The following is a 22,267-nucleotide window of genomic DNA, read 5'->3' on the forward strand; positions in this document are numbered from 1 at the left end:
GATTGGGGGGGTGCGATGGGAGAGGGAGGGGGAGGGGGAGGGGGGGTGATGGAATAGTTGCGTTAGGAAAGATGGGTATTTGGGTGTGCGAGGCCAGGTACCATGCAAAGCAGCATGAGAAATGGAGAAGAAAAAAAAAAAAATCTCAACAAAATAAAAGAGTGAATTAAAATCAAAGCAAGGCCTCAGGCAGAGAACTGAACCAGAAACTAATTAGCCTCAAGCCAAATGGAAGTAAGATTGTACATCTCATTAAAAGTTAAACACAAACGAATCCTTAACCACTGACCAATACCTAACAATCGTTTTAATATAACAGCTCCATTTGTTTAATGAACTGTCTTTATAACAGTTGACAAATCGAAAATCAACAACAAAATATAGGAAAATAATGATTAAAATCCTTAATTGACATAAAACTTTTGATTGTCCCTATTCACACAAACCTCTTTATGAAGAAAACGAGAATTTTCATCACAGCTCTGAACTTTGTAATTACATCCACAACAGATGGCAAATATTAAAAAAAAAAAACACACAAAGTACAGCAAAGGCAGTCCCTTAGAGAGGCCGGCCGAATACACAATTAATGAAACACACCTGCGCTGGCAGTAACTTTCATTTTCTTTTATGTCATGTCAAGGCTGAAGACTTTTCCGTTTGCTGCTGCCTTTTATTAAATCAAATCATTTATTCATATCAGGCACTTTGGCCAAATCTAGTTTAAAATGTCTATTTTACTCTTTTAAATCCTATAGAAATGTGTCTTCTTATAATGTCTTGTCTTAATGCATTTAATGTTTTATGTTAGCACTTTGCATTGCCTTTTTGTTGAAAGGTGCTATACAAATAAACATGTATGCAGACGACACTGCGATGTGTTTACTCATCATTTCTTCCTTCCAAATCCTGTCGAGGATGCTTTTATAAACAGAATTAATTGTTTTTGGTTTTAAATATATGTATCTTTTAAATGTATTTAAAAGTGTATTATGGAAAAACAGGACATAATAAGTGACAGATCCTAATATTGTCATTATTCTTTAATTTTTTTTTTTCTCTCCCCACAATAAAACATCTTACTTGAATGACACATTAACTATACTTGGTGATAGTGATGAGATCCTAACAATTGAAGAATCCAGAACTGTTCTGGGACTTTGTGAGAGATTTTCCTCATCGGCTGGTCATCCTGACTTTCTATCCCTGTGAGCGGAGAGCAGGATGGCACTGAGTCACTTATGTGCCTCATATTTACATTTCAGCTTGTAACGCACTGGTTCTCTCTCTTTTAAAAATAAAAAAAAGCCTGGCAAACACGCACACTTGTCCACGACTGAAACACAAAACCCGGTGTACCTGATTTCTTATTGGCGCGTGCTGCGAGGGCCGGTCTCTGTGAGGATGACTCTCTCTTGTGACAGCAGATGCTCCGGAGTCTATATGGACAGATCCCACTGGTGTGGGCTGTGGGGAATAATAACCGATTCAATGCTGTGCAGTCAAAAACACTTGTTGTCCGACTTAAAATGCATCTGTTAACAGTTTAAATATGTCACTTACTATCTGCCTGCCAACCCAGTCATAAGTGTAGTCAAAGGTGTATCCTTTTCTCTCAAACAGTTCAGTGAATAGAGTCCTCAGATATTCATAGTCAGGCTTTTCAAAGAAGTCCAATCGTCTCACATATCGCAGGTATGTGGCCATCTCCTCTGAATTAGACCAAAAAAACACAGACATATCAAAAAATATTGTATTGGGAAAAATCTATTATTGTGAAAAACTCTGCAGAGGACAGCTGACTTCTGCGATGACATCAAGCCAGGTCAAATGACAGCCGATATCTATGTGGTCACTTTTAAACCTTACAGCCGTATCCATCAGTATATAACATCCAAAATCATCAGCATACCTGGGAAGTTCTCACACAGGACCTCGATGGGAGTGTTTCGTTTCGTGTCTCCGATCTTCTGGTATCGTTCTTTCAATGTGTCAGCCTGCAGGAGAAACGCAGACAGATGTATGAAACAATTCTGATGTCTAATGTGGATCAATCGGGGTCGTTTTCATTTTTAATACAGGCTGGTAAAAAGGAAACATGATCAGGGTTTTGTACATTGATTTCGATGTTGGCTCTGACCATCTCAATTTGCCATCTTAAACCACATTTTGTTAGACTTGACTTGCTATTTTTAAGACTGAGCTTAAAAATAGAAACAGTAACAGAACAGCAGCTTCATGGCTACTCAGCTAAACTAACTAAAAAAGCTCATAGTGGCAAAGATGTTAACACAACTTTAATCTTTGTAAACATCCGATGTGATCCAGACTTTTTTTTATAACTGGCTGATTTTCTTGCTTGCGCTATATCTTTAAATGAAAACAATCTTGTAGCTTTCAGTCCGTCCCTTTTAACATTGAGATAACCCTGAGTATGCCAAACCTGCTTAATCTTGACTACACAGTCTGCTGGATTAGACTGAGTGATTTGTCAATGTCAAAGTTTATACCATCACTTAATATTCCTCTTTAGTTGTAGCCTTTTTTGTAACCATTAATAAACAACTGCAAATAAAATATCTATCTTTATCAATGAAAATCTTTCCACATAGGTTGAAACTGATCATGTAACAGATTTTGTAACACTTCCATATACGTTGTGTACCTTTAGTCCTTGCCAAGGTAGACTCCCACGAAGGAAATACATGAACATGTGGCCTAAAGCCTCCAGGTCATCTCGCCGGCTTTGCTCTAAAAGCAAAAGATTTGATAACATTTCACTGATAACGCTTCATAAAGTATAAAGTGCCGAACCGACTTGCATAAAAAAGAGACGTTTCAAGAAAACGACAGGACCAAAAACAAACACAAAGCTATGAAATGAAATCTCACCTTTGCCCAAATGTGTGTTGATGGACATATATCGGGCGGTGCCGGTCAAGCTCTTATGCTCCCGGTATGGAATGTGTTTTTTGGTCTCGGGGTCGATGTACTCTTTGGCCAGACCAAAGTCAATGATGTGGATAATGTGTTCCTTTTTATTCCCTTGCCGTCCGATGAGAAAGTTTTCAGGTTTAACATCTCTATAGATGAGGTTTTTAGAGTGCACATACTCCATTCGAGAAATCTGGTGAGAAAGGATACAGCAGAGTCAGCGAAAAGCAACATTAGAATCCCATATAATTGCTAACCAGAAGGTCAAAATGACAGAAAATGCGGAAGTCACAATTACTCACAATTGACACTGCTGCAACAGAAGTCAACAGTGTCTTAAAACAGCATTTCATGAGAAATTGACTTCTGCATGATCACGCAGTAAACGCACAATTGCTGACTTAAAGACATGAATCATACAACCAAAAACACACCATCATTATGCAACACGAAGGCTTCAACTAATTAATATGTTCATTATTGATTCATGTAATTGATTCGAGTAATTTTTAAATTAGGCAGTAAACCTTTTAGTCTGTAAAATGTCTAAAAGGTTTTGGGGTTAGGTCTACTTATAACCACAAAATATTTAGTGCTTCTACCCAATAAATGATGAATTGTTCATTAATATAGTCACTGATTAATTTATTCTTAATGGCCAATGATTAATTCACTAATTGTTTCAGCACAGTACAGCTTTGGCAGTGGCTGCAGACTGTCACACCACAACAAAAGCCTGTGTTGATACTGAACCAAAACGTCAAACCACTAACTGAGATGTAGGACAGAACATTTCATTTAATAGATTAGAAATAGAAAACGTTTGACCGAGTGTTCACTGAATCTCTCTCTCGTTTCCAAAAAGAACTCTATAATTGACCGGATCAACTCAAACATCAATAAGTAATGTGCTCAAAAGATCCTTTTCTTAGGGTTTGATCTTGAGGGATCTTGATACCTTGTTGTCTCGCCAAGCTAAACGTGAAACATGACTTTCCTTCAGCTGACCAAAAAAAAGGATCTCGAGTAGGAGGAGTACAAGCTCGCAGCACTTACTGTGGGATCAATTGTTCTTGCCAAAAAAATAAAGAGGAAGAGCTACGTGATAAATATAAGAGAGATTAGCAGAAGTGCAAGGCGACTCTCTGCTCTGCAGGACCGTGATTATGTTGTGCTGTTTTGTAAGGTTTTCCTTACAAATTTGCAAAAGGCTATCTGCATTACAAGAGCACTGCAGATTTTGTGCTGACAAAATGAAATGTTAGAAATTTTTGAGATGTCTGAGGCGGCTAAAAGACTAGGTCAAACAACTCTCTGAGCTGCTCGAACTTAATGAGATTCAGTGATGGCTTTGCTCTTTTTGACAGCTCCCAGCATCCCTGACTCTGATGAGTAGTACGTGTGTACAGACGGACAGACACCTATTTTGCAGACCGGGTAATAGGACACTCTGCACCATTTCCTTTGCACCTGCTCAGGACTTTGGGTGCATTCAGCCCAATACATTATCCATTATTCCACTGACACGCTTTAAAACACTGCACAACAGCTATATAGTCAGTTTCATTCAGTTTGACTAGTACAAACTTTCCTAGATTTTCAAAATCTCAGCTCACACAGTTTTGCACTAGGTTGTCTGGTTCATACAGTGTGTAAAACAGAAACAGGCTGTTTTTTGAGACATGTGTATTTCTAATTTCCCAGTTTATATTTTTTCATATTTTGGTAGCTCTCCTTTGCTGTGTTATTTTGCTGCTTCCACTTCCTTCCTTCATTCATTTTGGGTGTGAGAGTTCATTTCTGACCTTGGAGAGAGTGGTCGGACCAAAAAAAAAAAAAAAATCCTCCATCCTACTCAAAAGCTCCAACAAAAAGCTAGTAAGTATACTTTTAGTTAAGATTTTTCTTCATCTATTTCACATTTAAAACCCTTCCAGTGATTCAGCGGACAGACTCTCTTTTGCAAGAAGTGTTGAGTTTCATTTAACCCACCCTTGATTTGTTTAAAAGACCTCACCCTAGCTATTTTTGAGAACTAGTCATTATTTGAATTTACAGTAAACTGATCAGCTGTTTTGACCAGAAAAAAACTGATACTCCTACATATCATACAAAATAAATGAGCAGAAGAAGAACTCACTGGGTTGTATCATGCTAAACACTCACCAACTGAATTGCTATCATTAAGACAGTCTTCAGTGAAAAGGTCCTGTCGCAAAGGTCAAAGAGGTCCTCTAGACTCGGGCCCAGCAGCTCCAGAACCATGGCGTTGTATTTCCCACAGGGCCCAAAGTAAAACACCTGGGGCACACCTTCAGCTGAAACACGAGGAGAGAGCGGTTAGACATACAAACAGAAAAATCCCCACAGACACAGCTGTGCTTGTTCTCGCATTTGTCAAAGTAATCCGAATTCCTGTTAACTTTGCGTGTTTGCAAGTGAAGTGAAGTGTATTAGACTGTTAATAGCTTAGATAGTAAACTTCAAACATCTTGAAGAAAAGAAAAATACTAATTAGTGGATAATGAAAAGCAGAATAGGCCTACAATGATCCTGAGAGTCTGAGGGTGGCAAGGATGTTTATTATTCCTGCCTCCTTTGACTAATGATATTTCTAAGTTGGGTCTGAGGTGAACCGTAAGAGGCCTCAGACTAGACAGATCGGAGGAGGAGGAGGAGCACCACAAGGTCACTGAGGACAGAGAGCGGGGAAGGCTGCTCGGTAAACATTAACTCCGGAGGTAAAATACAACGCCGGCGCCTGCGAATGCAACTGTGTCGCTCTCCTACTGCAGGCTGAAAACTAATCTTTTCACTGCCTCATATCACAACCTCCCAACTGAATCATATCCTCTCTCACAAAATCCCTTCCATCTGTCACCTTGGCTCTTATTTTACTTCTTTCCACAGCACAGTTCAGTGTTGTGTGATCAGTCTAATGTGACTGGAATAATGGCAGGGCTGCTGCTCTGACCCTGGTACTCCTTGCGGGTTATTTGTAATGCTTGTGATCTGGAAATTAAAGCTCCTGGTTGGTGTTGAACTTGGTGTATGTAAGCTTAATGCCTAAGGCTGTAATGTAAATGGCTGGCAGGTATTAGCTATTGTAACTTTTCTTTTATACCTCCAAAGCAAACAAAAGGGAGCTTTCTAAATTTAAAGTGAATTAAAACAACAAACCATCCTGCAGACACATTGTGTAATACCTAATGTTTGTTTGGTGATTATTTATTTATTATGCGTGACATCTGTATTCTTTTGTCGTCTTCCCGACCACATCGTCCTGAACTTCGGTTTCAAAGAACAGGAAATAAGGTCAAACTGTTAATTGCCTTTGTGGAAGCATTATCCAAAGTTTTGCCCCTGTGTACTGCTAGTCAGATTCCCATTAAAAAGATCTCCTTACGAAACCTCAAAGAAATACAGGCAGACCTTCCTTTATCGGACTGCTTGAGCTGTGCTCAGTCCTTGAAAATATATAATTGCATAGAAGTTTAAAAATATAAGGATGTCTTGATTGCTTTTTATGTTCCCCATCCTAAAGCAGGGCACTTTAAAAGAGAATAGTACTGTACCTTTGTCATTCCTGTGTGTATATATGGAGATGTGTGTATGTGTGTGTGCTGTATATTTATGCATGTACTGTGAATTTATTTAGACATATTTAGACATGAACATCTATAGTTACTGTTGTTGTTGATGCATTTGTGTTTCAGGCCAACTGATGAATCTAAGTCTGATATTTACTCTCCTTTCAGCTCTGTTTTGGTCCAACTCCTGAGGGAAATATCTGGGTCTTTAGCTGCTAAATGTTCACCGGGTTTGTCTTTCGTTTGGTGCTGGGAAGGTAGTGTAAGGTTTATCAGAGCTTTTTTTCACTGCTTTGAACTGAGAAGAACTGCAGTCAGGTGATAATTCTCTGTGGGTTTGTCATTATGACTGTACACCTTTCACACTACACTTTTTTAAACACACAACAGATATGGTACATTGTGTTTCTTACCCTCACATATCTACTGTATCTCTCTATGTAAATGGACTGCATATATATATATATATATAGCCTTTCTAGTCTTATCAACCACTCAAAGCAGTCTACAACACCAACTGCCAACATTCACCCATTCACACACACATTCATACACTGATGGCAGAGGCCGCCATGCAAGGTTCCAACCTGCTCATCAGGAGCGATACAGCGTTTCCTATCCAAAGTGCCCACCCATTCAAACACACACCACAATTTAGGGCTCAGCATCTTGCCCAAGGACACTTAGACATGTGGACCGGAGAAGCCGGGGATTGAACCGCTGACTTTCCGATTAGTGGACGACCCGCTCTACCTCCAGAGCCACAGCTGCCTCATAAAGTACATGTTTAAAGAGGATTTTTGCCTCTGCACAAACACATGCGCACACACAAGTGAGACTAGTTTACAGGCTGCCTGACCGCAATATCTTGGTCGTGTGTTTATTCATGTTTTGTGTGCAGTGAGAAATAAGTTGGCAGACTCAAGTTTAGAGAAGGGATCAGACTGCTATCATAATCTTTTATTCTACTCGAGTGATTTAAGCAGAGGCTGATAATCATAAAACTAAATACTGACACTGATCCTGATGTAATATGTTAACATATTTGGACTGAATGTGTTGCTGAAGACGTTTGATTTGCCAGCTGGGTAATGGGAAATACACTGCAGCATGAAAGGTGGCGTAAATATTGTCAGCTAGCATATGGGCATGTAGGAGTCGTGCTGTGCTTCATCCTGTGTTTCTGGACACCATTATCCTGTTCTGTGGGTTGCTAATTGTACCATAGGAATGAGTGCCTCGAAACCCCGGGTGCCTGTGGGAGGCCTAAAATGTGTCGGATTGGAGATGTGCTGTAAACAAGTGGATAAACGGCTGTTCAATTGAAAAACAAGGTTGGTCAAGCTTTTTTTACTAGCAGAGTAAAAAAAACGAAGGACGGCGTAACCATCATTATCTACAGTAAAACAGTCCTCATAAGAGACTGGATCTGTGTGTACGGTGCTCCCAGGCATACTTTAATTGTACAGGAGCAGTCAAACTTTGGTGGAAGCTACCAATTTTTGACTTCTCTCATCCAATTTTCTTAAAAATAATGAGAGCAACGCCTGGGTGTAGTACCGACTTGGTCGAGTATGCCTGCGAGTAGCATACACAAGTTTCAACTGAATATCCACACTGACAGTATGCATCAGTTAGTGAATAAGCAATGCCACGCTGAGTGAAGAAATGTTGATTCGCCTAAATTAGAGCAATATTTTTGCAATATTAAGTCCTGCAAATGGTTAAATGGTTGAATTTCGGTATTTAGTTCATGCTGCTCAGATTTTATCACGACCTTCTAGACTGACAGTTCAATTTCCACAGACATTATAGCAACATTTCAATACACGGCTGACTTATCTTTACTCATTTTAAATAAATTTAAAGTACATAATGCGAAGCGTGTACTTCTCAGCTGTCTTATCTAGTGAAAAACAAACATACTGAATCATGATATTAACATTAATAACTCATTATCACGCAGAGCAGTGGGTCTGTGATAAGAATAAAACAGTTTAAAATCATCAACTACAAAAAGATTTGATAAAGACCTTCACAGATGCATCACTTCTATCAGCTTCTGAGTAAAACAGCCCTCACTGTTTAAAAAAAAGGACAAAAGAATACATTTTCCTATGAATGTAATCTAATAGTTGCTAAAAGATTTGCTGGCTGCCGTCCTTTACGACAAAAAAGGGGGAAAAAGATGAATGTGATGAAAGAATATGAGTGGTTCTAAGCCTGAGAGGCACTCGCCCAAATCTCCCTGCACGCCGCTTTGCTTTCTCTGCGGTGATTTTTCAAACCACCTTTCAAAAAGAGCAGACCTTTTCTTTAGACGCTGGAAAACTTGAGGAGAGCAAGTCCTGTGCTTGGAAGTTGTATTTGGCTCAGAATAAAAAAAAATTTTAATGTTGCAGAAAGATTAAAAATAGTGATTTCTTCAACCTCGAGCTTTTTAAATAATGGAAAAGACAGATATTACATCAAGGGTTCGATGTAGCAAACTGGAATTTTTTTTTTTTGCATCGTCACTGACTGGTGTCGTTCTGTGTGTTAATGTGAATGTGTTAATCAGAATATACATGTATGTGTGTTTGTGTGTCAGCCCTGTGATAGACTGGCCACCTGTCCAAAGTGTACCCCATTTCACCCACTATGTGCTGGGATTGTCTCCAGCCCCCCTGCGCGGGACAAGCAGTTTAGAGAACAGATGGATAGATGGATTTTGGCATTGTAAAAATTTATTAAAAAGGTGAGTTTTTACACTTTAAAAAGAGGAGACGAGGGCTACAATGCAATGACTCCACTGAACATGTACGTCGTTCTCTTGTGGAACAGAGCCAGCTCTCGACTCACGTGAGGATTCGTGCGCCGTGCTGATCCGCTTTTGATCGGCCGCGGCCTTCCGATCGCTCGGCTCTACGCTCGACATCAAGCTGGCCGGTTTTTGATTTCTGACATATTTGCTGGCTCGCTTTTCCAGAAACCTGCGCTGCTGAGCGCTGACAATCTGTCTGGCCATTTGTGTGCCACTTCGCCACATTCATTTGCATTCTATTAGTTATAGTGTTGCAGTATTCTACAAAATGAATCTATGAATTATTATAAATGTTGGCAAAGGATGGAAAATTCTCTTATTAATGCAACCAGTGACCTTATGTCTGAAAAAGTTACAAAAACTGCACTAAAAAAAAAAACATAAAACAGTTAAAGGCCGATCATGTTCAATGGGATTTTCTAATATTAAATTCATTTCTTCAGTGCTCGTGTACCGCCGCAATGCCTGATCATGTTTCACAAGGAAATGTACATGACAGACTGTTCACCGTCAAAATTATGTGACTGCAGCTAAAATGGCTGAATACAATGATGCCGTTATGAAGCACTGACTGCTGTTACTCCTTGAGACTGCAATGGTTACAGAGCTGCTGTAATGTTTTATGATGAGGTCTGGCTGCCAATACCTTTAACAGCACAATTGTGTCCACCCACCCTTGAACAAAACCTCTTGATCTTCACAACCGTCTTGTTCTTGGCACAATAACGGCTCTTATAAAGCCATGACAGCGACGCTACCGGCGTCGACTTCACTGGCAAATATTCTTACATATTTGGAAGGAGATGCGTGATTCCTAATTGAATAATCCTCATGAATATCCAGTGACAGTTGGTTATAGAAAACAACACCTGATTGAGCGTCTGAGTCAGACTACATTAATTCATAAAGATCCTGTCGCAAAAGGCAGCGACGACAACAACATTGGCTGAGAGGAATGTGGCACAGCAACACAGCACACGAAGAAATGAGGTCACGTTATCCCATCTGGAGGAGAGGACAGAGGCAGGTTAGTACTAAGAGAGAGAGGCAGACCCACTCTCTAAATATTTAATGAGTTTCCGCACAGTTGGCCTTTTCCAGCCCTTGCCTTTTGCAAAACAATAGCCATTATATTCCCAGTCTGGTTATCATATACGCACGAGGAGCTCCGAAAAAGCACATCAAAAGATCATGCATCACAAAAAACATAGCTTTTATTTTCCGTGCCGAACTGTGACCCAGGCCGGTACAAATCTGTGACTTTACTGTTTCACAGGATTGAAAATGATCTCACGAGTTTAATCGATCAACAGCTGCAAGTTTTAAGTGTATTCATGTGACTACCAGCAATGTGCACATCATTTTGCCCGTTTTTTTATCAAAATGGCAATGACAAGCTATTGTTCTATTGTTTCAAGTGCTCCCACCCATTTCCTCTAATACCATGACTAAAAGAGTCTGTGCCTTAATTTAATTCTCTGTTGTGTTCATTTAATCCTCACAAGATACTTGTCAGTGGTTGCTGTAACAGGGATGCGTCAGCGAACCTTGACTAATCTTTTATGACAAACTGAGAAAACTGCACACTGACATTTCATAACATGCATATTTAATATATGAAACAAAGACCATATGGTGATTTGTAACCTTTGATTGTTTGATCTGGCCTCACGCAGTGAAAATAACTTCTGTCCATTAATTCCAGATGCTTCAATAAGACAACAGAAAGCTAAAAAGGTAGCCCCCCTACTAAGTGATTCAGCAGCGCCGCAACAATATATATATGCCTGCCTCACGCTGCAGATATATAGCCATGTGGGCAAATTAAAATGTATTTTTTCAGTCAGGCAAACATGCACACTAAGGTCAACCTCACAGACTCATTTCCTTAAAGTGGCTACAATCAATAATTTTTTATTACAATGGATCAAATGGCTATGTGAAATGTGGAAGGAGCTGTGGTGATGAAGCCACAGAAAAATAACCACCTGACTAAGCAGTTCCTCTTAGCTCTACGAAGCTTTTTTAGCATCTTTCAGCTCATTGTTTTGGTTTTCTGTCCTGCAACTTTACAGTTTCGGTTCATTCTCGCAGCTCTCATCAGCATCGCCAACAACAAGCAGGTGTTTTCAGTGGAAAAAAGCTCTAAAAACCCACTGCACGATGCCTGCCCGACACCGAACAGCAGACATGCAAAGTTAGCAATTAGCTGGTGAACGCAGTGGAGCATTTAGCAGCAAAAGAACCAGATATTTCCCTTAAACCAAAAATAAAGCTAAAAGGAGAGTAAATATTGGACTTGCATTCATCAGGTGGCGGTTTGCAAACAAGTTTGCTACGTCAACTTTATAGGGTGATAATATGTCAACAGTGTTTTTACAGCTTGTTACCATAAAATCAGTTATAGCAAGTGTTAAGGGAGTTTTTCAAGGCAACTACTTACCTAAATTTAAAAAAAGTCACTTAGTTCTTCACTGTGTACATAGAAACATGTTCCAACACACCCAGACTAGATCCTTCCAGACCAACACTGTGCCAGTGTGCCACACTGAATAATACAGCCAACATACAGCACTGAGCTTGAGCATAAGTTACACCTTCAAATATGGCCCCTGACACCTCCTGCATTCTGCCTAGATAACAACAGGGATGTCTTTTCAAGGGATGAGAAGAAAAATCCAATATTACATCTGTTTTGTGGCTTTATGTAGGGACTGTATGTCAACTCCCTTCCTCATTTTTGAATTGCACCCCTTGAAAAGAAAGGTCACCGCTTTCAACACACTCCCTATGCACGGAGGCGTACAAACTTACACACACACACACACACACACACACACACACACACACATAAAGTTTTGGAGATTAAAATAAGTTGCTGAGCCAGCTTAATATCAATACATAACCTGAGAGGAGTAATCACTTGTTGTGGAAATGATGCAATCTTCTGGGCTGATCTATGGTAAAGGTCAAATCATGCAGGACAAAAAAAAAAACAAAACGCAGGAATGAGTGGAAGTACTAACTCTGGGACCTTACCTGTAGTTCCCAGTGTTTTGTAGAACCGGTACTCTAAATGCAACTGTGGTGCCCTCGACTTCACTGGTTCCTGCACAGAAGAAACACCAAAACCAGTACACAGTTAATGACAAAGACTTCAACTAACATAACTTCTTAAAATGAAAGTGAAAATGAAGAAGAAGAAGAAAAGAGGAAAAAGGAATTACATTCAAGTGGAAATTTATTTAAAAGGCTGCATTGTCAACAACAATTTTGATGACTCATTTCACACCCGAGGGTATATACAAAACATGCCTTCCCATGAAATTTGGGTGGAACCAGGAAACTTCACTGATCTTCCACTTGCAGGACTACAAGTTAACTGACTCTTGCAGTTCTAACACAGTCAGAGATGTGTGTTTGGGTAGCAGTTTGCACCAACGTCAACAGCAGCTCTTTCTACTGCATATATATCAAATATATTAATCATGTCCCGTCACCTAGGATTAAAAACCACGTTCCTCCCATCTTTGTCTTCCACCAACTACTCCGTAAGAGAAGATGATGGACTCTTAACGTTATCAGTCATCCTAAAAGAGCCACCGTCAGTCTTCATTTTGCATGTTTGGCTCCACTTATTTTTATATAACACTACACTTAACTTACACATCTCGTTTTGTGCAGTAAAATGTAAAAATCTAAGTAAGTTTGATATAGATTACTAAGTAGACAATTAAAATTAATTGAAAATAATAATTATAATTTTTTAAAAATAAAAAAAAAATCAGAAAACTGACCTGGGTACGAGCTAAAGTTACACTACCAGATTTTGTGCGAGTGCCCCATAGTGCCCCCGAATCTAAGGTTTCCACTTCACTGATGCTTTCAAAACTCAACACACATCTAAGTGAATCATTTCTTAATCATATAAAAGCACTACATCAGTGTCAGCGCGCCATACAGTGGCGTATATATAGCTGAAAACTACTTGGCTTGGTGAGCTTAATACTTTGATACTGTGGCAATTTACAACTCTCTAGTGAGCAATAATAAAGGCATGAGTCAGGAGTCATGATTTCCAGTCCAGCGGCCGCTGGAAAGACACACCTAGCCAAGTATCCTCACTGTATAACAAAACACCCTACTGTACCACTTCAGCACAACCAGAACAATGAACTAAAATGTCGGGTTATGTTTCATCCTCGAATATTCAAATGGATATTATAAAACATGCAATTTGTGTCAAAATTAATCACAATAACCTTTTGCCTGATGCAGCAGCTTTCCTGTCTAACACAACAGTCGACAAACAGTCTAATATTAGTACACTTTGCTGCATATCTACAATCAAGAATAGAAGCTGCATCATTAGGTATAGGTGTTTACCTCTTTTTAGGAATACTAATGGAATGAACAATTTCAGTTTCTCATTATTACTGACCTCTTTGTTTAAAAAAAACGATCATAAAACTACCCTTTCTAATGGAGTGATGTTGCTCAGGTATACTCATGTTAAATTTTGCCTTAATACCAATACTACAGATCCTGAATTAAAACGACAGCTCCACTTTACAGACTGAACCAGGTGACTGTGGTATCTGCAGAAGTGAGGTGCACTTACCAGTTTAATAGCTACATACTCGTTGGTGTAGAGATTTTTACCTGAATAAGAAAGGAAAAGAATAGTATACATTAGATACTTTTTTTTAAGATGAACTACAACACTTAAAAAACGTACCCTGTGGAGTTATTGACCACCAGTAGTGCTACAAACAATATTTCTTACACATGCGTCCCCATTTTGTTTGGATCAAACACAAACACATGGCTGAGGTGATTCACAACACATTCACATCCCGCCATTGGTTTCATGCTATTCTGCTGAACAACAGCTGCCGACAGTAAGGCTCAAAGAAATGTAGCAATGTGGCAACAAAAGGCAGAGACGAAGAAGAAGTAGTTAACATGGATGTAGACAATGCAGGATTAAAAATATATCAAAAATTGGCTTTGCAGCGAGAAACACTTTGTTTACAAGAAAACTCCACAGGGCTCCTTTCAGGCTTTACAAAAATCTGCCAGGGAATGTGCAACTTTGTAAGTGATGACACAAGTTTTTATTTACATTTCCTGCAAACTCTGTAGATAAAGCTTAACACAGAACCATTAAGAGCTGCTACAAGTCCTCAATATTGCTTTATATCTTGAACCATTTAACACAAGTTTTAAATGCAACTCACCAAGCTTCAATTCACCAAAGTTTCCACAGCCGATCTTCTTGCCCACACGAAAATTTGGCCCCACCATGAGAACCCCCGAGGAGCTAGAGGAACCCGACGGTCGGGACGAGTGTCCGCTGCGGCTTCCCTGGGAAACTTTAGTGCTCCTAGCGGGTCGCTCGCCATATTTATCTCTCTGTTGATCCATGGTGTGAGCAGCACAGGTCAGCAAGTGCCTGGAGTGATGTACGAAAAGGCCTCCTGGGCCGGGCCCACCACAGCCACAGCCCTGGTCACTGGCGGTGCCTGAACGGCACAGTCACTTTCATGAGACAAAAGCTGTTAAGGCTAACAGACACTCCTTCCCGTCCTCGCCCTGGCACCTCTAACACTTGTTGTACAGGCTGATCTCTGGCTTCAACATTTGTCACAGGAAGGAAGAAGGTGGAAGACCTGTAACAAAGCAGCAAATAACAAAGAGATAAGACATTAAGCATCCACAAAGACCATCCCATATGTAGCACAGTTCCCACAGATTGTCTCCCGTGTTAATCCCCTCCACATAAAAATCACAAAAAATAATGTTAGGTTTATAAATCCAACTATGACACGTAGGCTAATCTTTTCAGGGAGTTTTTTCTCATAAAGCTTCAACTGTACAAATATCTTATTAGCTCTTACAAACATAAAAACACTGAACAAGAAATCAAATAAAAATACTTAAAACATTCACATTACAATCCCACTGCAGGGGATCTGATATTACCTTAGTCACTTTGATAATGATAAAACACTATTACTGCCTCCAGAAACACTGGCATAGCAGACACATGGCAAGTTGAAACAGTTCTGAATTTGAAGACATTTTAGCCACTTCTACATTTTTAAAAAACATGCCTCGCTCACCCAAGCGGTGAATATAGCAAACACAATAAAGTAGAAAGATTTGAACTGAATTGGGAATAAAATATCTGGTAATGACCATTTAAAATGCACTTTGAGTTATCAGATCAGCTTAGAACATCCCTAAAACTACCCAGACAACACCTGCTTTATTGCAGGGTACGTTTAGCTATGCTTCATTAAATTATAGCTATATAGGAACTTTGTCCTATTTGACTCATCCAAACTACTTAGGACCAGCAGGCAGCCACAGTGCAGCGCCCAGTGACCGACTCCCGCTCCGAGGCCAGTGCCTTGGTTGAGCAAAAAATGGAAATACACTGTCATTTAAGTTTTCATTATTGTTAATATTACTTGATGAAAGGTGTAATAAAAACAAACTGCATTTGAGTTCATTTGAGGGTGTATGGTAGGTCATATACTGCACAGACAGTGGGCATGATGGGGTGGCTAGAGAGGACTCATTTTCACTGGGTGAACTGGTTAATTACCACAATTAGACGTTAAATCTTAAGAATTTGAATCTTGAGAACTTGCCAATTTTTATTTAAATTTCACAGGTTTTTCATATCAAAATGGAAAAAAAAACCCAGAACCACCCAGTCATCAGTGATGACTAGTTTTTCCACTGTTATCTTAACAATGATTATTTTCAAAATTATAACCATAAAGTTGCAAGATTTACTGATCAAGATGAGCAAGATCATGAGTCATATTCACTGTTTGAAAAACAATCACTGTTTACAGGTAGATAACGCCAGATGAGGACAGGATTGGCTCGCTGTGACGACACCTTTGAGCTTAAGAGATAATCATCACGTTAACAGTCATCACAGAAAACACAGCAACCAGTCTGAGCATCAACAGAAGTCATAGTTTCTGATCATGGAGGCATCTCCTAAGACTCTCCGTCACCCATAGCTATAGCCTAGCGGCCAATGTCGGCGGGAGATATTATGTAAACAATTATATAAAAGCTACTGTCTGCTCCCAAGGACACCAAAGATTAACTTGATGGACACTGCTTTGATTTTATCAGGTGCTCAGGAAAATCATTTTTTCTGCCCAGGTGCGTGCTACCCCCCCCCCAACCCCCATTCCCCTATATGATGTTATAAGACATATGATGTTTATCAAGTGAGGGCCTCTTTAGGGGATTTCCTATGCTGTTAATTTCAACTGTAAATTAGGCAGAATACCAACTACTATTAGCCAATTATTCAACCAAAACAAAAACACACTCGCTTTCAATTCATGGACACCTAGTAAATGTTTTTATTTAAAAAGATCATGACTATGCTGTAATTCCTGAGCATGGAAAGGCTGCTGCTGAGAAGTATTTGTGTGTGGGCTTCCGGATGACTCATGCTCAGTATTGCCTGCACAGATCTCAACATCAAAGACAGCTAGTTTGCTCTCAAGGGCAACCGTGCACTGTTGCTATTACATAAAACCAGGAACAGAACAACATGGCCATAAAACAGGTTTGCTGTAAAGACCAACGCTGAGCTGTAACTCTTTCCATTGTGCAAATAATCATTTATAAATTGACCATATATTAAATGCTTTTGTCTTTTCCAAATGTCTTTATAGCAAGTCGTTTTTCCTGAAGATTCTAGTGAAGTTTAATATCTTCATATAAAAAGGACGAGAAGTTAATTTAATCTAAGTTATAACCTAAGAGTTTACGACAGGGAGATCTAAATTAAAACCAGTTGCACCACACAAACTAGTTCTCATGTGGAGATGAGTTGTTACTAAACATTTACAACCACAACCTGCCAGGTGGAACTGTTGCGTTAGCTAGCTGGATGAACCAACTGACAAAGCTAACGTTAGCTTGCCAATATCCGCCCTTTTTACATGGACAAATGAAAGAGATAATATGGAATATGGTCGACATAACTGACCTGACACTTTAAAATTTCACACATTTAACACACCACATCTCAAATTACAAAACATTAAGCTCTTAACGTTAACGACGGTTAGCTTAGACTAAGCAGATATTCTCCTCTTACTGTAAATCACTTAAATACTGCCATTTCTAAAACAAACATTTCTCCTGGAGTGCAGACACAAAAAAAACAAAGTCATACCTACATTCACAAAGGATGGGCAGTTAAGTTTATTTTATGTTTTGGCTCCTAAAACTGTTATTTTTGGAAGTTAAGATGTTACAGCTTATGAAGCTACAGTAGGGTCGTCCCCTGAAAGTCGATGAGTCGAATCATCTGTCAGGGACCCCTCATTCGACTGAGATTCTTCAAGTCGAGCAGTCTTTTTTTTTTTTTTTTGGTCAGTCAAGTCTTAAATTCCAAGTGTTTAATGTGGTTATTTATTTTATTTTTTTTAATTTCATGTTTAAAGAGAAATACAGTAGCCTAATAAGTCTATACTGTTGAAGACCAGAAGTAATTATTTCAAAGGGGACAATGCCCTGAAATTATTTAAAATTTTCAATAATTCCTTTCCAATCTTTAATAATCTCATTTGTTAATTTATTCTTGTTTAGATTTATTTATTAGTTTTTGTATTTAAAGTGAAAAAATAAGAGCTTGATTTAAACAGAAACACATGTGCTGCCTGTCTCATTGTTCTGACAAATCCATATGGTAGCGTGACGTTATGTGTCGGCAGTTCAAACGTGTTTTCACAAACAGTGAAAATAACAGCAATTAAACTCAGACAGCTAATTACTGATGTTGGATTGCAAGTGCACAAAAACATTTTTGCAACAGGTGTTTCCAGGTACAGTATGGCGTTGTATACACTGATCCATTCTTGTCACAAGATGGACAAGACGAGCGAGTTTATTATTTTTGGACATAAACCTGGTTGGAATTTCCTTTTGTGCTGTTTTACTAAACAGATTACACAATCACAGTCTGTATTTAAACATGTTGGGACATGTCTAACCTGAGGGTGAGGACTGAAAAATATTGTTTATTTTTATTTTATTATTAGGAAAACCTGTGAAATCTAATGCAATCCAATACAACAGCTCTGCCATAAATTCGAAATAATAAATAATACCGTATATTGTTTTTGTTGACATTGTCAGAAATGTGATAATTTTACTTAATGGTTATTATTGAGGCCTTAGTGGGTGGTAATGGTGGTGGTGGACTGGAGTGCATTATATCAAAAGGTGTTCCTAATATTTTGCCCCCTTCATGTATGTTAATTGGGTGGATAAAATTATCACCCGAATTATCACCTTTAAGTAAAAGTAGAATTTATGGCAGAGCTGTTGTATTGGATTGCATTAGATTTGCACAAATGTTCCTAATAAAGTGCTCGCTGTGTGTATATACATTGGGTTAACAAATTTCCAGCCTTTAATTAAATAGGCCTAAGTGCTGCAAACAACATGATGTAATGAGCCCCTATGTATTATGTATCTACTTATGCATAATTTCCTCTGGTTATTATCACATAGCTATATTTCATGTGTTGTTACATGCTCAATACTAAATATATGTAAATCTGTTAAAAATGAGCCTTTACTTTACGTCCTGGCGATGGTCTAGCCGGTCTATTTCCATCTCACTCACATCTTAAAGTCACAATGAAATTTTGTTGCACTTGGCTTTCATCCAGCTTGCAGAAGGTGAACACGATAACACACACAAAAGGTGTAAAATGTAATGTAATCCAATATTATAGCCACATAAAACTACCACCTTTGGAGGGCTTATGATATTAAATTTTAGCTGAGTGAAGTGTTAAAATGGTTTACTCCATTGTCATTTTGAGAACATAGTAGGTGGTGTACTGAATTGCATTACTTTGTGTTGCTGTAATTGTTTTCAGTTGCTATATGTATTTAAAAAAATTACAAAATAAATATTATGGAGCTACAGCATTATATTGCACGGACGTTCAAGGGTAAATTCATCTCCATCAACCACCTAATTGATAAAGGAAAGAACAAATGTAAGCAATGCACTTTACTGTAAACTGTGGAATAGAAAATGTTCTGTGGTTTATCCAAATGGCTTTTCCAGTTTGGATGTAAGGTGGGGAATCCCCGGCCTTCATCCCTGCCATGTCTCCTGATAGATTAGACGTGCTGGAGAAAACACACCTTCTGGCATCCTCTCAAAGCAATTTCCAAGAAGGAGCTATTAAAAGGATTTTATAACTTCCACTTGTCATCAGCTTACTAAACCTCTTTACTGGTTTGTTAAACAAATCTTTTTTTTTTTTCATAAGAGCTAATAATAGCATGTGTTGGTAACAAATGTTGAAGTATATTGCTGGTACTGCCAGGTTTATTTTAAAATTGATTTAGCAAATATTGCATTTTGCCATTGTTCAGTTTGGTGTTTAGTCACTGTAAGCAATGAGAAGTATTGTTACTGTCTAAGCTACATGATTGCCAGGAATGAGACATTTTGGAAACATGTTTATATGGAAACTGACTCTGATTTCCCATCCCTACTTCTCCAAGGTGATGTCTCAACTCTCTGATTTGGGCTGAAGAACTTGCTGGACTCAACTTGTTATGTGTTGATTTATCTCTTTTTGTCATTTATGCATTAAAATCATAATAGTTTTGCCTCCAAGAAAATGGCAAATCTAATTTTATTGATGGGCCGACCTCAGAGTGCAAGCAGACAAACAAAAATTCCAATAAAATGCAATAATAAATTGCATATTTTGAACAATCGCACCCCTACGCCATTCTGTTCAGACAAAGCTGCCTTTCTCTACCTTGAGGAAATTCCTCTGCTTTATACTTTTGAATAAAGCTTATTCTGCAAGAACAGGACAGCCAGTAATATTAATGAAGATCCTTACAAAATCTGCATCACATCACCAATATTCTTTCAGCAGAAAATATGCATCAGACAATAATATATTACAGTTGCAATCTCACTGAAAATGATGCAGCAGAAATATTGTATTTTTAAAAATGTATTAAAGGTGTTATGGTTTTATTTTAACAGTGCTGTTATCAAATTCCAGTTAAATGGGGATATTCTATTAAAATCTTACTACTGTCCAGTCACAGGAACAAAACCATGGCAGCAAGACAAGAAACTGTAAAGAGTGCCAAAAAGGTTTATTTGATGCTGTTTGTACCCAAAAAGACTAAACATTTAGGAGTTTAGACATACTGATGTAATCAAAAAGATGCATAGCACTATTCACTAGCACATTTCTTCCAGCAACACACTAAGGTGGCATTAAAATTGTATTCAAGACTTCAACAAGTATTTACAACCCAAATATTTTTGCTTGTCAAAAAGTCTTGAGGACCTGAGATACTTCTAGCTCATCATCAAAAACTACTAATCTGTTGACATCTTTTCATTTTCATAGAAACATAAAGGCTCTGAATGGAGTGATTAACCTTCAGTGGAAAGATCAGCCTGAGAGGGGGGCCTGCCAATAGTGCAGGCTCCTACTGTGGCAGCGCCAGCTAACAGCTGCCTCTCTCTCCTTAAAGCCAGCTCTTATTAACTGTAACTGGTGGGAATTCAGATTATCCATGATTTCCCTCCTCCATCAATTCATAGAGAATAACAGATGCATACACGCATGTCTGGCATGTTCACCCACATCACTGACAATAGTCTCATTTTTCCCCCCTTAAGTATTCAACTCAAAAATTTTGTATCATCAACTGAAGCACATCTTACAATTTGTTAATACAATTATAACTTATTTGAACTTAACTGAGTTAGTCTATAGTAGGAAATAAATAAGAACACATTGTGAGGGACTTGCCTTTGACTTAAGTTTTGTCCAGTATATGATTAACTGCAGTGTGTTAAATGCAAGTGTGAAAAATTTCACATATCTACACAATGTATTTTAATTTGAGAAGTGGATTTTACTTAAGTTAAACAGGCTTACATTTGGTGAAGTGTTGTACTTCATCGTGAACTTTTCTATAAATGCCGCACAACAGTTACTTTACGTCAACCTCTGGTTTGGTGGGACATTAGATCAGCATTCATCCACTTAACTCTAGATTGTGCAGATTTGCAGCAAGTTATGTGTCAGCCAATAAAACATCAACATCAGATCTGGTTTGCACTGCTGACTAACGCATGTCAATGTGTCACTGAGTGGAAAACAAAAAATAGGAGGAAACGATTATTGTACTAGGTGAAAGGTAATAAAACAGCACCCATTTGTTCATGTGAAAACATATGCTGTCAATTCAGTAGTAAGCCATCTAGCAGTTTAGCCAATCACACTTTACATTGAGATACGTGATAGCTATGTGCTCCTGCTGATGAGCAAGGAACATTTACATTGGGAGGTACAGTTACACTGACATCCACTCCCCTTATCTGGGCTGAGCAAAAATCAAACTTGCACCGGTTAAAAGCTTCAATACAACTCTACCAAGGGTGACCAGGTTGAGGAGGGGGGGCCTCGATAAAAATCACAAATTGCACATTATTCTGTGCCATCCTGTCTGTGCATCCCTTAGCTTGCACCGACAAACAGTGACAACACTATATATGTGAGGAAGTGCTTGGTGGAGGCAGCTGGGGTTCATTTTAAGATGATCGATTCTTTGTAAGCGGGCCTCCGGTTGAATCAAAACAAGGAAACGAGTTGGCAGTTGTACGCCAACGTTGTATGAACAAAAGCCAGCCCTGGCAGCCAAACATTAGTGATATTCACATCGATTAGTGAGCGATCTAAACGTTAGCCAAGTTAGCTTTCCAGCTTGCCAAATGTAAAACCTGACTAACCAGCCGCAAAGCTAACGTTAGCCAAACATTACTTAGCGATAGTGGTTGGGCTAGCTTATAATATCTTCTATGAAAAATCGAGATACTGACATTTTC

The 22,267-nt window shown here is 38.7% G+C and overlaps 1 protein-coding gene across 3 annotated transcripts in view; it reads right to left on the minus strand.

Annotated features, from left to right (window-relative positions):
• csnk1g1 (casein kinase 1, gamma 1) overlaps window positions 1-22,267 on the minus strand; it is a 31,294-nt gene that overhangs the window by 8,581 nt on the left and 446 nt on the right. For 2 of the 3 annotated variants that reach the window (XM_067579788.1, XM_067579871.1), the window contains exons 2-10: window positions 14,568-14,999; window positions 13,949-13,989; window positions 12,367-12,436; window positions 5,101-5,252; window positions 2,893-3,127; window positions 2,666-2,751; window positions 1,913-1,997; window positions 1,564-1,712; window positions 1,360-1,467 (exon numbers count right to left, since the gene is read on the minus strand). In XM_067579788.1, coding sequence (XP_067435889.1) covers window positions 1,360-1,467; window positions 1,564-1,712; window positions 1,913-1,997; window positions 2,666-2,751; window positions 2,893-3,127; window positions 5,101-5,252; window positions 12,367-12,436; window positions 13,949-13,989; window positions 14,568-14,754 — 1,113 coding nt within the window. In that variant the 5' untranslated portion in view covers window positions 14,755-14,999. Of the gene's footprint in view, window positions 1-26; window positions 1,207-1,359; window positions 1,468-1,563; window positions 1,713-1,912; window positions 1,998-2,665; window positions 2,752-2,892; window positions 3,128-5,100; window positions 5,253-12,366; window positions 12,437-13,948; window positions 13,990-14,567; window positions 15,000-22,267 lie in introns of those variants that run through there. The other variant, XM_067579949.1, reaches the window with a different exon arrangement.

The sequence above is a fragment of the Thunnus thynnus genome, chromosome 1, assembly GCF_963924715.1.
Source record: "Thunnus thynnus chromosome 1, fThuThy2.1, whole genome shotgun sequence".
NCBI lineage: Eukaryota > Metazoa > Chordata > Actinopteri > Scombriformes > Scombridae > Thunnus > Thunnus thynnus.